The sequence below is a fragment of the Pleurodeles waltl genome, chromosome 10 (assembly GCF_031143425.1).
Source record: "Pleurodeles waltl isolate 20211129_DDA chromosome 10, aPleWal1.hap1.20221129, whole genome shotgun sequence".
Lineage (NCBI taxonomy): Eukaryota > Metazoa > Chordata > Amphibia > Caudata > Salamandridae > Pleurodeles > Pleurodeles waltl.
The window spans coordinates 222186571-222203755 of record NC_090449.1 but is presented as its reverse complement, the minus strand read 5'-3'; the positions used below and the strand labels follow the sequence as shown (position 1 = coordinate 222203755).

General features: G+C 42.4%; 1 protein-coding gene and 1 long non-coding RNA gene across 4 annotated transcripts in view; one reads left to right on the top strand and one right to left on the bottom strand.

The window, feature by feature from the left end:
* The window catches only part of LOC138261346 (myosin-11), a 175078-nt gene that overhangs the window by 142081 nt on the left and 15812 nt on the right, over nucleotides 1-17185 (bottom strand). For all 3 annotated transcript variants that reach the window (XM_069210196.1, XM_069210197.1, XM_069210198.1), the window contains exon 3: nucleotides 10987-11143. In XM_069210196.1, the coding sequence (XP_069066297.1) occupies nucleotides 10987-11143 (157 nt within the window). The remainder of the gene's footprint in view (nucleotides 1-10986; nucleotides 11144-17185) is intronic.
* Nucleotides 780-17185, top strand: part of LOC138261348 (uncharacterized) — a 117591-nt gene continuing 101185 nt past the window's right edge. The window contains exon 1 of the long non-coding RNA XR_011199085.1: nucleotides 780-1374. This is a non-coding gene — a long non-coding RNA (uncharacterized lncRNA). The remainder of the gene's footprint in view (nucleotides 1375-17185) is intronic.

Here is a 17185-nt window from a genome sequence, read left to right as displayed (position 1 = left end):
CTTTGCGACCCCATAGCGAGTCGCAGAAGGTGTCTGAGACACCTTTCTGCATCCAATTTTGCAAGTTTCAAATTGCAAGTCGGTCAGACTCGCAATTTGCAAGTCGCAAAATTGGAGTTTACTACATACGCTGCCAGATTGGTCAGATTAGGCAGATACCGCCCCTATTGTGGAAATCGCTGAACTGCTCACTGCTGTAACTGCTCCTGGTTGTTGATGTTCTAGTACTGATGGTTTGACTGCTGCTGTACTACTGTTACTTTATGTTAAAATCGTGAGTAAAGAAATATATAAAAATAAAGAAAGAAACGGAATGCAGACCAACTCAGCCTTTCATCCTTCCGAGGTCAATACAGTGAATTGAATTAAACTGGGTAACGGTAACAATTGGTGTAGGTTTGACACCCAGCTCGCTGTCGCCAGGACCCTCTCTTTTCAATACTCGGCTTTCCTGTTTCAAACAAGTATACTGAGCCATGTCAGTCTTCTCCGGGTTATTGGAGGCAAAGCAGGACTACATCTCCCAGAACACAACGGGAAGGAAATGAAACGGTCACATCGGATCGAGGCCGCAAAGATAGTAACAGCACCGAGAGACCTAAAAAAACTGTAGCATTAGGCACTGTATGAAAGCTATTTACCCTAATTAATACAGTACTCTTCCACAGTCCTATGCTCTTCTATGGTCATGTCTGAGTGAAGGTCTATTAGCGGCTCCCCCATCCTCGTCACCGCAGCCGTCATCAATTAGGAAGTTCTTCTGTAAATGTTTAGAGAGGCCACCGAGGCCCTTCCATCTGCCTGTGACTGCCGCGCGGCGCAGTTCCCATCAGGCCTGCTAGTTTGCCCGATCGCAAACAGGATCTCAGGGTTTATCCCAAGGAAGCATGGCGCGTGGCAGCTTTACCATAAAAGGAGCAAACGGCCTGTGATCAGACGCTGGCGTGCAGCGCCTTGACATCCATCATTACCGGCGCTGCCCCGAGGCACGCAGCGCCGGCGAGGCCCAGCGAGGGACAGGGCACGGGAGAGGAGGCAGGCACTCCGAAAGGAAGCGCAGCTGGCGGGAGAGCCACAAACACCTCTTTCTTATTCAGAATAAATGCAACAACATGTCCCTGTGTCGTCCAAGCTGTTCTTTAGTGCCTGGGCGGGAACACGGCGAAGAGGTTCAGGAACAGTTACCTTTCTCTCAAGACATTCCAGTGCGTACTTCCCACGTACACACACCACTCTGACCTGCAAAGCATCGTGCTTGTCACATTTATATTTGTCACCAACGCAGTACATGCGTTTTGTTGTTTGTGTTGCGTCTCCAAAAGCACAGAGACTGGTTCTTCATTTTAAACAATACTGAAAGGAAGACAACACCAGGTAAGAGGGCTATAATTTATTACCTCCCTCATCCCAGTCTACAACATAACTGCCCCTCCAACCGACCCCAGCCTTCCCTTCTTTCCCCCGCGTTCCACATTCTAGCGGGAATGTGGAACGCCTTCCATACAGCATGCTAGGAGCCAACATACCCCCCTTCCTTCACAATAACTCAAAAATAATACAACAAATTGACTAAAACTTATATACTTATAACTATGCATGTGGTTGACTAAATGACCTAATGTACAATGTAATCTTTGAATTTCATGGGACATGACCTCATTCTCCCTGACACTCCTTTATCCATACTCTCCTCCATGCAATTCTCAGTTACTTCCATGCCCAATCTCCCGTTGTCATGATTCCTCTTAGATTCTGGCACAACAGAAATGAAAGATTTATTCCATCTCTTCCATTCTCTAATACAACCACATGATCCAGGACTTTCCTCACCCTGGCAGGAGCAGAAAATCTAGATAAGCCCTTCCGCACAAATCCAGGTTTCCTAATTCTCACCTAATCTCCTTCTTGTACAACAAGACATTTACTTTGTTGGCTCCTCGTTCTATTTTTTTCCTGTACAGCAGGTCTCACATCCACCACTTTACCCAACTTGTCCACATCAACATTTTTCCTCACCATCCACTCCTTATTCAACTTTGAACCAGCTATTCTACCTCTTAACAATGTGAATGGGGATATTCCTGTACTGATATGGGGTGTTGTCCTGAACCCCCATAGTAAATCTTCGACAGTTTCCTTCCATGGCAGTCCATTAACCAATGCCAACTGCAATTTTTCCTTTATAAACCGGTTAAATCTCTCCACCAAACCGTCGCTACAAGGGTGATACAGTGATGTTAAAGTGTGCTTTATTCCCAAACCAGATAAAAAACTTGCCATTTCCTTGGAGACTAGTTGTGTCCCATTATCAGTGACTATCTCTTCCGGAAAGCCTTCCCTCAAGAATACTTGTTTGAAATTTATTTTGATGATGTCGGTGTTTACATGATCCACAAACTTTACTTCAGGCCATTTAGTCATGTAGTCCACCAGTACCAAAGCATACTTTGGTGCACCACCAATTACTCCAAACGGTCCAGAGATGTCAAATGCCAACTTGGACCAAGGTAGAAATTATTTTAGGTTAGTGAATAGGTGAGAGTAGGCTGTTAAATCAGGTTAGGTTAGAGGTTAGGTGAGGCTGTTCTAGATTAGGTTAAAGGTCAGGTGTGTCTGGGGAAGGTTAGGCAAGATTAGGTGCGGAGGGATAAATTAGGTTAGATTAGGTAAAGTGAGGTTAGGTTAAGTGGGGCTAGGCTAGTTTAGGGTTAGGTGAGGGGAGGTGATGTTAGGTGAAACTAGTTCAGGTTAGGTTATAGGTTGGGTAAGGATACATTAGATTATGTTAAAGATTGTATAAAATAAAGTTAGGTTTGATTATGTTAGGTTTAAAGTGAGGTGAGGTTAGATTAGGCAAGGTAGATAAGGTTAAACTAGGTGAGGTGAGGTCACAGGTTAATCGAGGCTGGACTAAATTAGGCCAGGTTAGGTTTGGTTTAGTTAGGTTAAAATAGATTAGGTTTGATTAGGCTGGTTATGAATATGTTATGCTTCAGAAATGGGCAAGACATCCCATAGATTGTGCGATAAAAGGCACCCTAAATTGCATTCTCTAGGTTATGGGATGCCAATTCAGTAACTCCCACAGGAAAGAGATGTGATGAAATTCACAAGCATCAGGTTGCCAACGGGTAACCAGGCTCTGAATCAGCTGTAGGCTACAATACAGGAACAGTGGCCACCCTAAATGAAGGGCATTGCCACAGTTCAAGCGATTGCCAACAATTACTGTAACCACTGATTGATGACAGCTGCTCTATTTATACAAAAAGATTTTCCAAATTGCATTTAGATGAGAAAGACTTGCAGATGACACAGCGCTAACCTGGGAAGCATGGGACAGGACCACTCCAATGTGAAACCTCAAGTCTCTTAATTAATTCGTTACGCAAACAATAATTTCTGAAGGTCAGAAAGTGGGGTTCCACATGTCCGCGCTCATGCCAAACATGAGGATCTCATTCTTGTCCATATAAGACTGTAGTAATTAGCAGCACACCCATGCTCGGTTTCCTAAGTAAAAGGAGACTCTTTATATATGATGAGCGTTCTTGAACGCATCTTCCTATGCCTTTCAGGAAGGATGCAGGTTTATTTGGCCCTAGTAATATCCTGTCGGAACTGTGCAATTGGGCTCCACACTGGACTTTCTAGAAAATGAATCAACAAATTACAAACAATCCAGAACACTGCAGCACAAGTAGTCCTTATAGCCTAAACAGGTAACACCACAAAATATACTCGCTCCCAAAACTTTTCACTGGCTACTGATGGCAAGAAGGATAATCAAGTCCTATGACTTGTACTCTGGATGATCCACAGGATGAAACCAACCTTAATACAATCCAACTTCAGATAACACAAGTAAAGAAAACACCCCAGCTCTAGTCCTGCCCCACACCTGATAACCCTTCCTTTTATCAAAAAATTGACTTTATTGGAAGTTCCATCTCAGTACAGACATGTTTGCTTTGCAATATACATCTGCAGAGGAAAAGAATCACCAATAACCACTGAGAATTGAAAAGAGACATACAGGCTGTTTTTTTTCCAGTTATAGAACCCAAATGTCTACCAGGCCACAACGGGACTGCTCTGTATATGCTACATGTTACCGAATTCTCTTATTACTTGCCTAATATCATATACATACATTTGGAGCACAATCCCAGGGTCTCACGCCAGACACCCGAACCTAACACTAGTAGATGTCACATCAGTAAAGCATCAATTTACTACAGCATTTTTTATTAATCATCTCAAAGTTTTGAAAATGCTTTGCGGTCTCAACAAGAGGTAAGAAAGCACTATAGAAATTCGCGCTACAATACAGCATACATTGCAGCAACCACTTTGAAATATCAGCCATAACCCCCTGAAGTTTGAAGAGCGGCTTGGTGAAGTCATCATTGACAGAGAAATGGATACCACAGAAGTCAGTGAGGCGAGCTAAAGTGTGGGTACATTGACTTGGTGTTAGCACTCTGCTCTGAAGAAAAAGGACCAATCCCTCGTACAATTGATTCCTAAAACCCATATCTCCTAGATACAGCCAATTAAAACATTGTGTCGATATAGCAAAATGTTGATACCTCAGGCAAATTCAAAGCAGTGATCCCACCATTCAGAGATCGTTCAATACCAGCACCAGGCAAAGTCTGAGTACTCAATGTGGGTTACAAACCCACCTATAATCCAATGTTGACTTTAAGAGTTTCAGATACTCATGAAACTTTGCTGTCACTGAATGTTCAAATTACATAGCTGCAGCCAGATGAAAGAAAGGGTGATGAAAGCTGTCAGGCTCAAAAGCATGAAGAGATGATCATTGAAACCAGGCCAGAACGGCGGCTGTTTAGGTATCTGAGAGGATAGAGCCAAAGGACCAAAGGCAGATTTGGAACCAGGTCAATAGATAAGGATTATAGAGGATGAAAGTCGTAAGAAGACCAGATTTGGTCTGGGTCAAAATAGATAACAGTTATCATTAAGGGACAAGCTGAAACCAACAAAGACAAGAGCATGGCTCATGTCATGTGCTCCAGAAGTAAGCAAGGATGGCCTTTTGATCACCGTATTCAAAGTGATCATAATGCTCTTGAGATTGATCTGTCAGTGATAGTTGCAGAGCATCGCACCAACTCTTGTATGAGATCAAAGAGAGGGTTTGTTTTCTGCTTTTCGGAAACTATCTGCACTATGGGTATTAAGCGCTGTTCTCTATCCATCTCTTGATAGGAACAATAAAGTTTCAGTCTTCACTGAAACTAGATTCTGATGGAACCATTAAACTGGGTTTTGTCTTCAATTTAGTCTTACCAGCGCCACGGATCAAGCCAATTCAGTGACTGTATTTGACATTCCTAGCATAAGCCCTGTAAAAAGAGAATAGGTGCAGGTGGAATTTACCTTCTAGCCAGTGGCGTAACATAGGCCCCCGCAGCCACTGAGGTGCAGGGGACCACCGAGCTCCAGGGGCCCCCTCAGCACAATACCATGGCCCGAGAGCTCGTAACTGACTCTGGAGTGGGGCCCCTCGAAGTACTTTGCAGGAGGGAGGCCCCCTCAATTTCTCTTACACCACTAATTGTAGGTACGATGGGGCCATGCAGATGGTGAAGTTGGTGATGTGTGAGGATTCCCACACTATTCGCCCAGCTCTTCCGGCACTGTCAACAGAAGGAGTAAAAAATCCCTTTCCAGGACGAGAAAGGAATCAGTACACTACTTACCGGTAATTTTCATTACCCTGAATCAGAGCCCTCCTCCTCCCAGTCCGTACATGCTTAGGTGGACTGGGTCGAGGATGAAGGATGATGGGTAATTACTTTTTATTCATTCATTCATTTACATTTACTCCGGGAAAGACCCCTGCTAAACTCACTTTTAATAAACAGATTTAGTTGAGTAATGGAATGTTCCTCCATAGCGCAAACTGTGAATGAAATCACCTTTGGGCACTTGAGAAAATGTACATTGTGACCAGACTCCACTGGGCATTATTATATAGGTAAAGTAAAATATTAAGTAATTCTGTGATATGCATTTTACCAAGTAAAATTAAACATGCATATATTTTCGCTTGAGAAAAAATATTTTTTTTCCACAGGGATTTTTTTTCCATATTAAGAAGCTCTTTCCCCTACACCCATACCGATTTTAGGTGAATTTTCAATAAATATATATTATATTCAGATTCATAAGGATAAATAATAATTCTAAACCTTAAGCAGCCATGCAGGTGTTTCGAATTTTAATTAAACACTTTGCACAACAGCTTGATACGTTTACAACGCACTGTGAACTTGCATTTATTTCATTTGACCACAGCAGTGTTTTAAGCAGTGCTTAATTTGTGCTTGTTATTTCCGGTGCTGAGCACCGGCACTTATTTTTCAGGTGCCACACTTAGTTTTCTGCCTCAAGCATTTACTGCGAGCAAAAGACACATATGGGAAAGACGGAGGAAGAGAAAAACAAAAAAAGCGTCACAAAGGGAGAAAGCAGAAAGCTGCAATAGTGAGCTGAAGGGGCAGGGAGTGAATGTAAATAGATTGAAGAGGCCCGAGATGGCTTCAGGATTACGCTGCCTTAGTATTCTGGGCTCGCACATTTAATTGCAGCAGCCGAGTGTTTAAGAGGAGGGCTTTGAGCACCGGTACGTTTTTATTTACAATTTAAGCACTGGTTGTAAGGTATTACAATGTGTCTGCCGCAGAAGGTTTAGTTCGACCCCAATCACCAGTCAGTGAATCCAGAGTGAACACTGTATACAGTGACAGCCGTCCTATGATTAGGCCCAGCAGGGGAAAGGAGTCCTATCTTGGCCGAACACAAGAGCCCGGCCGCATCCTCCACTCCACAAGTCAGAAGGTAATCTTATCTCCTGTCCGCAGTCTGCGAGCAGGGCATGAGTGCTGCTTTCACTCGAAGGGGCTAACTGTGCTTTCACCAGCTCCTAATCCGCAGGCCTCCCCGAGTGCCTGGATCAAGTCTCTCGAGACTTCAAGAACGAAAAGCGATTAATGGCGGCTCGTCCCTGCCTGAGTGATCTTCATCCCAAACAACTACTGCAAGCACGAAGGCTCTGGTTCAGCCATAGCTGCTAACTCCGAGGCAGGGGCAAGTATCTGTCCACGTGTTACTTGCATACGCGCTATTTGCGCATCTTCCAAACATGCTTACCTCGCGCTATCGGTCTACAGATTGCCACCAGGTAAAGTTTGATGAGAATTTTGTTGGCAAATATTGTAGAAATTCCTATTTCAGCACTCTGGAATTTCATGGTCATTCCAAGGAATGCTAATCAGAACATCTGAGTGTGTCCACGGTGTGGCAATCTTATTTACGCATTATTTGCCAGCACACTTTTTCACTGGGGTTTTCGTGGCTTACCCCTTTGGCCACATAGTGCGGGGTAAGCAATTTGCACATGTGTAATAAGCACATGTGTAATAAGCACCTGGGCAAACAGCACCAGACCAGGGAGCTTGCACTGGAAATGTTACTAGCACCCGGCTAGTAACCGGGGCCAATTTGTATTGTCTAATTTCAGCTTTTGTCCTTACGTTACCGAACTATTCAATCATAAAGGAAAGGAAAAACGTAGAACCTCACCAGCAAATGAATCTATCAACATGTCCTCTGTTTCCTTCCCAGTATTTCCTCTTAACTGACCGAGTCGCGCAAAGAAAAGTAAAATACCACCAGGTTTTAGGATATTCACAATGAATATGTATGAGGTGAATTTACATACAATAGATCTCCATTAGCTAGTATTTGCTTATATGTTTGTCATCCTGAAGCCCCCTCTCTTGGTATTCGAACTGCATCGATTTACTCGCCCAGCCCTTCTTGAGCATGGCTAGTCAGTATCAATTATTCATATTTCACAATCATTCTTAGTGGCTACTTGATGATAAAACCTCAGACCATGTGATAGTGTTCACTACACTGCGATAGCCATGAACTTTAGATTTTATAAAAACCATGTATGGATAATATACTTACTTGTAGGGTCTTTCAGCCAGCCCTCTTGATCCATAGGACTTTTACTACAGCCTATTGCGCTCACTACAGCATACAGTATAGAGCAATGGATAAGCCCATTTCAGCCACTGGCTGCGTTCAGAGAGTGACTGCATTCTGTCCTTTCACAAGGAGCACAGCCACACACAAAGAGGTTCCTTTCAGTGCAAAGGACTACTAAATTCATACGTCTGCCATCTTGTAAAAAACCCTTGATATTCATACTGCCTCGATCACTGGCCCCTCCCTTCTTGAGAATGGCTAGTCAATGATAATGGTTCATATTTCACAATACTTCCTAATGGCTGTTTGATGCTAAAACCTCAACAGTGTTCATAAGTCACTTTCTTGGTCTAGCATTCACCATTTAGGTTTACAAAAATCATGTATGAATGCTATACTTACTTAAAGGGGCTTTCAGTGAGCCCTCTAGGTACATAGGACTGTTAATGGGTCATTCGTATTTTTCTTCATCCCAGTATAGCATAAAGCTTAGGGCAGTGGGTCAGCCTATTTCAGCCTTTGGCTAACTTCATTGCGAGTGCGGGGATTCTGCTCTTTCACAAGGAGCATATCCTCACACAACACAGTTTCCTTCTTTGCCAGGGACTATTCTGCCAATGTGGGCTGTATGGAACTAAAAAAATATTTTTCTTTTAGCCAGATATTTTTTGAGACTGACAAAAGCCTGGCAGCTTGCACAACAGTATAGTTTTGTAAGATCCATGACAAAAAAAAACTCGGGCATTCACAAAAAGACAAGGTTTTACCAATGCTTTCTTAACTAACTGATTGGAGCAACATGAACAGGGAATGCATTGAACAACTAATGCTAAAATTACAAGGTTTCGCACTGCGCAAAAAGAGGACATAATTGAAATGTTGATAGAACCTGTGAAGGATGATCTTTCATACGTGTAAAATGTAGGACTGCGTGCGGAATGTATGCAGTTCTTGGTACTCGTGACACACGAAAAAAGCAACCTGGTGCAAACACAACATACATCTATATGATTCCAAGCATGTGTCTGGATTTTACGACTAGCTGTTTAGATATATCATGCTATATTACCCTGCATGAGTAATAAGGCCCATAGTTGGATATCACCCTGCTCACGTGAAGCCACAAAATAATTCTGGACCTTCAGCACAATGTGTTATACAAAGCACTTCACACATATCCGCCACAGCACATATATGCCATACAATCGGGATCAATGTGCTCAGAATAGATCACTGTCTCCCACCTTACCATACTACACACTAAGTTGCACCAGAAAACATTAGATTGACTCAAAAAAACTAAAAGCGCCCAGAAAACCTAGCCGCTGGCTATCTGAGTATATAATGGCAAGAACCAGCAACAAATGCTGTTCAGCTTTAACCACTTGTTTGGGAATGAGCTGGTCTACTGACGTGGAAGATGAGTAAGCACTTTTGTAAAGCACTCACATTCCATTCCATCGTGATCATGCTCCAGTAAGTCGAGGAACATGTCATAGGCACCTTATTGAGGAACGGACATATACACAATCATTACCCCATCCTTGCTATTTAAAACAGACTCCAGCCTGCGATGAAACTCTCATGAACTAGCTTAGAAGGGACTCAAACCTTTGGTAGCCCATTGAAGCCATAATAATGGTAGAATGCGAGCTATAAGGAGACACAAACATATTATAACACATACTGGAGACACATTTCCTGTGTACTTTATTCATAAATGGTAATTGCATTGCTAAACTAAAAAAACAACATTATCCCATTCACTCTTAGAAAGAGATTTACTGTTGGCAAGAGCAAAGCAGGACTTCCTGGAAATACCTCAGAAAGCTTATGAAGCAGGCTGGCAAGCCTTCAAGGTTTGTTTTATTCCATCAGTGGCCCTTGTGTAAAGATTCACTGATAGTGTAAGGACAACCCAACCATAGGGTTAGTGTTTTCTGAAGGGTTTCCCAGTTTAATGGCGGCCGGCAGCTTTAGGAGGGAGGGGGGCGGGCGGGAAGCACACACACACTCCTTCTTACACGCACGCACACACATCCATTAACAACACTCATAACATTCATACATGCACGCACCAAACATTAATTTTAAAAGATCACACACACACACTCATTCTTTCACACACGCACACACATCCATTAACAACACTCATAACATTCAAACATACACGCATGCACCAAACATTAATTTTAAAAGATCACACACACACTTACCTTCAGCCTCAGAGGTCCCAGGAGGGTTGGGACTGCTGCCTTCCCTCATTGGCTGACCTTAGGCAGCAGTCCCAGCCTTGTCACAGAGTGGGATGGGGTCAGTGAGACTTCTGACCCCTCCCAACTCTGTGACGAGGTGTCACTGATTGACACTCGCCCTGGGCGCTTCAGGGCTTAAACCTGAAACGCCCAGGTCGAAGTCAATGGGTGACGCTTTTCTCGTCACCCAGGGGAGGGCCTCGAGGCACCTTTGCTGAGCCAAGGAACTCACGCCTATAGGAGCTGTGACCTCCTCAGGCCAGCTAAGTTCAGCTCAGGCAGCCAGAATTATGTGGCAACAGAGGGCCAAATTATGTGGCGTGGAGGACCAGAAAGAAAAAGCAAAACATGTGCAAAATGCAGCTCATTTAGTGATAGTAATATTTTATTATTTTGCCACCTTTACCCAAGGTAACACAGTCTGGGTAACAATTTCACTTATTAGTACAGTTTAACAACCAAATATAGCAATAAGAAACTGGAAGATGACCTCCCAACCTTTGTGAAGGGCCTTACGCTGTGCGGAAGACACATTGCCACCTCTTTAGTAACTTTTTATCTGTAAAAACTAAGTTTAAGAAAAAACAGATTCTTTATGACAGGTTTAAGTATAACCAGCCCTTCATCTGTGCTAGCCACTACTTACACCCGCAGCTTTTTTAATGTGTTGTCTTACAAAGCTTTGATTTTTATGTCTTACCTTGCAGCATGCTCCTGTAAGCCGTATCAGCAATCGCATAGATATGTGGTGGCATTTCGTGCCTTTTCTTTCCCTTGTACATTTCAATGATCTTCTCAGAATAGATGGGCAACATTTTATACGGATTTACCACAACGCAGAAAAGGCCGGAATAAGTCTGTGGAGAAAGGAAATATGATTAGGTCAATCTTCCAATGGGAAGAGCAGAAATCAGTTCATAGTAAGAAGCCTTCCTACTTGGTATGCCCCTGAATACCAAAGCTAGAATATCAAGGGATACAAATATCGAGGACAAATGATTAAATCCAAAATACTGAAAGGTGACCATAGTTTTTTATGCCTAACTCAAGATATATATCTTGATGATATATATGTATATATCTTCAAGGTATGTAGATGTGGATTTAGGAATGGTAAATTTATACATCACCTAGATGCACTCTTACCCTTCAATATTTTGTCCATGATATTCTTTTATCTAGGTATTCTTAGCCTTGAAATTCAGTCCCACAATGCAAATAGTAAGAGTGGAAATGAGTTTGTTGTAAGTAGAAGCCACGGGGTAAGACTGTTACAACCGCATCCGACACGAGCGGCTACGGTTTGTATTTAGGAAAGAAGGGCTGGTGGGGCAAAGGGGAAAGTTGCCTTGGGACTCCGGTTGCACCCAGGCACCAAACAAGGATATCACAGAGCATACTTTTATTTATTTTTGCCTATATTTATTACTGTTCCGCTTTCTTTCATATAACACAGACAAGGCACAGAGGCACAAGAGCACCTTACATCAAAGGACTGCTTGAATTCTAGAGGATGCTGAGGGAAATAATGATAAAAGCATCTGTACAGGACTAACAGAGCTGTTGTATCAAACAAACAACTGGCAATGAGCATGCATTAAAGGAGAATATACAATCGGGTCAATGTAAACATTTCAGTATAGGCAATGGACGTAGATGAAAGGCCGCGTTAGTTCGGTGGTGATCACGGCTCGCATGGAGATGATCCGGGTTACGATAGAATTTAAGCAATGTGTCAGTTTGGAATCCACCTTTGTTAGTGATACTGTTCATGAGATGCCCCAAAGGGGAGGGGTTACACGGGTCTCTTATTATCGTAGTTGCTAGTGTTGTCTGAATAACAACGTTTTCAGTTCCTTTTTGGATAATTTGTATGACTTCGTTGCCCTTAGGTCCGAGGGGTTGAATTGCATAGTCTGGGCACGTTGGGGGCAAGACTGCTTCAGTGTTTTGGATTTTTTTTTCATAGCTGGGATCTCGAGCAGGAGGTTATCTCACTATCTTGCTTCTCAAGTTATGTGGTCCAGGACATTCTGGAGAGAGAGCCCAGGGAGCCTTTTGAAATGCCATATGGGTAATTTAGGCTGTGTTGGATGTGATCCAAGCGTCAGTGACCATCCAGGCCCCACAGCATCTTTTACACCATAAACAAGTACAGCTCAGAGACAGCCGGGCGCGGTTACTGCCCAAGCAGCGTATGTAGAGCAGTCTTTGGGGGATTTTTAGGCTGGTTTGACAGCACATCTTCTTGCAAGACCTATTGTTACCAATTCTTTAAAGTAGACATAAAGTAGAAGTTGGCTTTAGGCAGGGGGTGTCACTCGGTCACCTCGCCATTAGGTATGTGGTGTACTATTCCACTTTCAATGAAGTGCTTCCATTGGAAGACATAAGGGACTATTTTGCATGTGAAAAATGTAAACAGTGATCACACTGCTTGTTATATTCGATTCTCTATCCCCTATACCCATTCTGTACAAAAGGAAATCCTTTTTTGTACTTTTCACCAGCACCAGCAAAGCCATCTGGGCATGTTTTAATCTGATGAACAACTTGTCTGCATGTATTACATGTAAACAGCATTTCTGAATGCCTGTGTTTACATGTTGCCACCCAAAACCCAGAGCTACTGGCTTCGCCAATTCTTGGCCATTAACAAAAAACAGAGATTTAAAAGAACCTGCGATAGAGAGGTAATGAATCAGTGAGTTGAGGGTGGTTGAAGACAGAGGTATGGGGTGGATTCAAGTATAGGAACAGTGTTGTATTCAACAACCTCAGTATTCAGCAGTGTTGGTGGGGGGATCCTTAGAAAAGCTTTGGGGGCCTGTACTTTTTTCTCACATATCAAGTGTTGCCTCCTCATGTACAACTAGCAGGAGAGTGCATATGTGTGAATCGGCGATAATGCATAACAAAGCACCAAAAAATACAGATATCATGACAGCAAACAAGCCCAGAACGGTAGTGTTTTGACATTGAAAGCCAAACCCACTAAAGGGCAGGCATAACAATAGGACCTTACTTCCTGTGACCTCATCTAAAGGAATATCTTTGTCTTCTATGTAGGAATACATGAAGAAAAGGAGGAAGTTGTCCATGAGTATCCCTTCCTTCAGACACATTTATTGCAATGCCACTTGAGCCAGCATGTTTTATTTGCTGGGTTTGTGCCATCTGAGATGAGGGACCTGGGAATTCACTTCCCGCTCCATGAAAGCTTGTATTGTTATGTTCACGCATTATGGTGCTATTCTTGTTCGGGCTCGCTCAATGGCATTTTTCAGACCTCAAGAACCCAGTGCAAAAAATGTGTCCAAAAAAAGGATATGCAATTACAATCACCTGATGGCAAACATTTAACTTCTAAACAAAGTTGGTGCACTGCTGCCAAGGCTAAATTAATTGAGCGGCAAGGGAGGATCAACTTATGTGGCAAAATGAGGCAAATTATGCAGTAAGTTACATTAGTGAGGGGACATTTTAGTGGTACATTCTGATGCATTGCCACACTATTTTGACACGTTAACATACGTTAATATAAAAGATATCTCAATGGTACAAATACATAGGTTTCAGAAGAAAAAAAACGACATATTCAGTAGATGCTTTTGAAAATGGTATTCGCCATCTACTGGGTGCATAGTGAGGGCACTGTCCTTTCTACCTCACACAATGTAATAGTTTGTGTACAAGATGTACAATCATGGTCAGACTTGGATAGAAAATAGGCTGGGCACCAAAATAAAAGTGGCCCATTAGTGAATTAGATAGCTAAAAAGTGGCCCAAGTTTTCAAATCAGGACTGGTTCGAATTTGTAAAGACACGCTGTATAATTGTTTTTGCAAGGTATGGAAAACTAGATGGATCTGATCTTGCTGCAGGCAATTCTTGTTTTAATATCATAGAAATCAACATTAAAATCTGACCCAGCAGACCATAAAACAGGCCCACAAACATTCACATAAGGTCCACACACTGACCTATTAAACCAGCCCAAAGGCACTCCCTGATTGCCTATCGGCCAGTCCGACTCTGAGTACAATGTTACACTCCCCAGAAAAAATCTATTTCACAGTGTTCGTGTTTGTGTAAAACATATACTTTGGCTTACTCACAAGGATGCAAGACATCAAAGCTTAAAAAATTATGCACAATACTAAGGATTCTTTTAAAGTAGAAACACCCTTCTTGAATTAAAAGCTGCTTTGAGAACAGTGTCTGTGAAGTAAACATGAATTTGTGCGACTAGAGAAAGAGAATATTTTCATGAAAAAGGAGTCAATCTTTCCACCTAGTAAGAATTACATTAACTACTTCATGTTCTGTTCTGCTGAAACTAAAAGTACTTCCCCAGCACACCAACTATTGAAGTTTACACACTGAGGAAAGTTATCAGCTGTTTAAATGCCTGAATATAGGAATCAAAAGCGAGTTGGGTCCTATTACCTTTGTCAAAGTGTAGGATGCAGCACTGCATCCCTTGAGCAGTTATTTGGATAACTTTTAAACCATTTCAGTTAAAAAAAAATATATATATTTGTATCTAAATCTGCAAATGATGTAGCAGGTCATGGGTTACAAGGCGAGTGCGCATATCCATAGTTAAACTGTAAAAAGCTGCAGCCTCAGCTTCAAATTTTGCTGTGGCCGCGACCACACAAAACTGTAATAAGTATAAGACGAGAGGATCACCGACCGTCCCGCTGGAGGAATCGTGGTCTCCAAGGGCTCTAGCTTGCAACCGGGGCGGAAACCTCAGATTCCAATATGGGCAAAGCAACTGAGCAGTGTAAGGTACCGCCCACCATATAGGTAGCTATAAATGCCAAAACGGCTACTCAGACCTTTCTCTTGTCAGAAAGCGCATCCATTGCCCAAACTGGTAATGGGTGCCAGCAGAGGAAAGCAAGGAGTTCTGAACATTATGGCAGCAGTGGAAAGTACTTCCATCTGAGCCTGCCAAGTGGACTCCAGACTCCAGATTAGGAAATTCCATACCTTATTTAGACAGAAAGCGTTAGCATTGATGGACCGCTCTTGTTATGGTCTCTTCTAGGATTAATGCCCATAAGTACATTGTTCATCCTCGCGTTTGGCTCTTGAAGTCGACCACTTTCTGAGTGTTTACCAGTTAATTGAGCACATACCCGAGGCTCTATCACATGTACGGCATCGTCTCATTAGCACTTAAAGAGCATCTTCCAATCTATATGACTCTTTTAGCAAAGGGAAGCGATGCCAGGAGGTTCTGGGCATCAAACTGGGCTTTTTAATATTAGTGATTTGACTACCTTATCTAGGCAGTTTTTTCACACTGAAAAAAAAAAAATCACAGCTGGGAGTCAGCTTCATGATCACAGGAATGGCCCACCGCTTCTATGATGACACCGCTAAGAGAACCGGGCCCGGCCAGTCTTTTCAATGCTTTCAAAAGTAACAGGCTCGAACTAGGGATAGGATTCTCTTGCTATTTTAACAGATGTTTGGAAACTGGAGGTGAATATTTTTTCCAAACCTAGCCCTAGGGCCACAAGTCAAGGATGTGACATAAATCATCTTAATGGAGTATTATCAGCATGTTATTTATGCAATGCTGTTCTATGTTATGCTATGTTTTGTGTTTCATTTCTGATGCAACCAAATACTTAAAGGTGGGGTCTAGAAACTAGCAGCTAGGGAGGAGATATTGAATTCAAATATGTCTTGCGTGATTTTTGGGGCTTTTAAGTTGGTTTGACATTAGTGATGGAGAATAGTGACACAGTTACGGAGATATAGTGGAAGGAGCTGGGTTTCTACAGTGCTTTCATGAAAGTGAGAACATTTGGGTACTTTGGTTGCTGCACAATTAATGGTACAAGATAAAGGTATATTTCGTGATTGATGCGTCATTGTCTTCTATAACAAAGGCTACATGTTGGGGCACTGTTTAGTGTATGGCAATGTTTCATCAGCTCGAGTGTAGGGTTGTTATTTCTAGTTTGAGTGATGACAAGCGCTAATTCGTGCTGTATTAGGGCCAGTAACCTGTTTCTGTACCAGGCATGAGATTAGAATATGACAACAGTCAGACTTGTGACAAATGCTGAATGTGTTATTGTGGGCAAGTGATTTTATGCCATTGAATCTATTTAAATAAGCCCCATCCCTCCTTTATACATCTTTAGACATCTAAAGTCACTTTTAAAAAGGTCAGCGACATAGTATTTTTCCTGTATCACCACTCTTCCGTGTGACAGATGTTTGGGATGTGTTTCTTTAGATTGGTTGGTTTCCCTGTGTGTATATTAGGGTTTTGCAATTGGTAAGCGGCTGAATTTCAGGGTCCTGTTATTGTTACTCCTTGAGATTTTACCATGTGGAAATGATTGACCTTGGGCAGTTGTTGAGCGATATGGCCAAGATAGTGCCTTCATCATTTCAAGGTCCGTGAATTTGTCTATTACTCATCGTTTGAATGTTTGAAGGAGGGCAGCCACCTAAAGTGCCTCACGGAGAGCCGTTTACAAGTTCAGCTGTTTACATCTGCACATCCGAAGAAGCATTAAAGAGGAATATGGGACACTATATCGAGGTTGATAATATTGACTTATAATAATAATATTGCATCCATACCATCTACCACTGCATCGCAAGGTAAGTACTTCATTCTAATGACTATTCTTACCTTGATCTGTCCTTACCATGTGATGTAGTGGGTAGGTCGATATAGAGCATGCAATATTAATGTCTTGAGATGTAATACATGCTGCATATCATTTTTTAAGAAGTATTTTTAAGCTGCCATACTTTAGTGTTGGGAGTTGGAACCTGCAGAAGAATTCGAGGTTGGACACTGCCCCTTCAAGGACAATGACCAATTCCGGCCCGAAGAAAGAGGCTGGCTGGCAGAAAC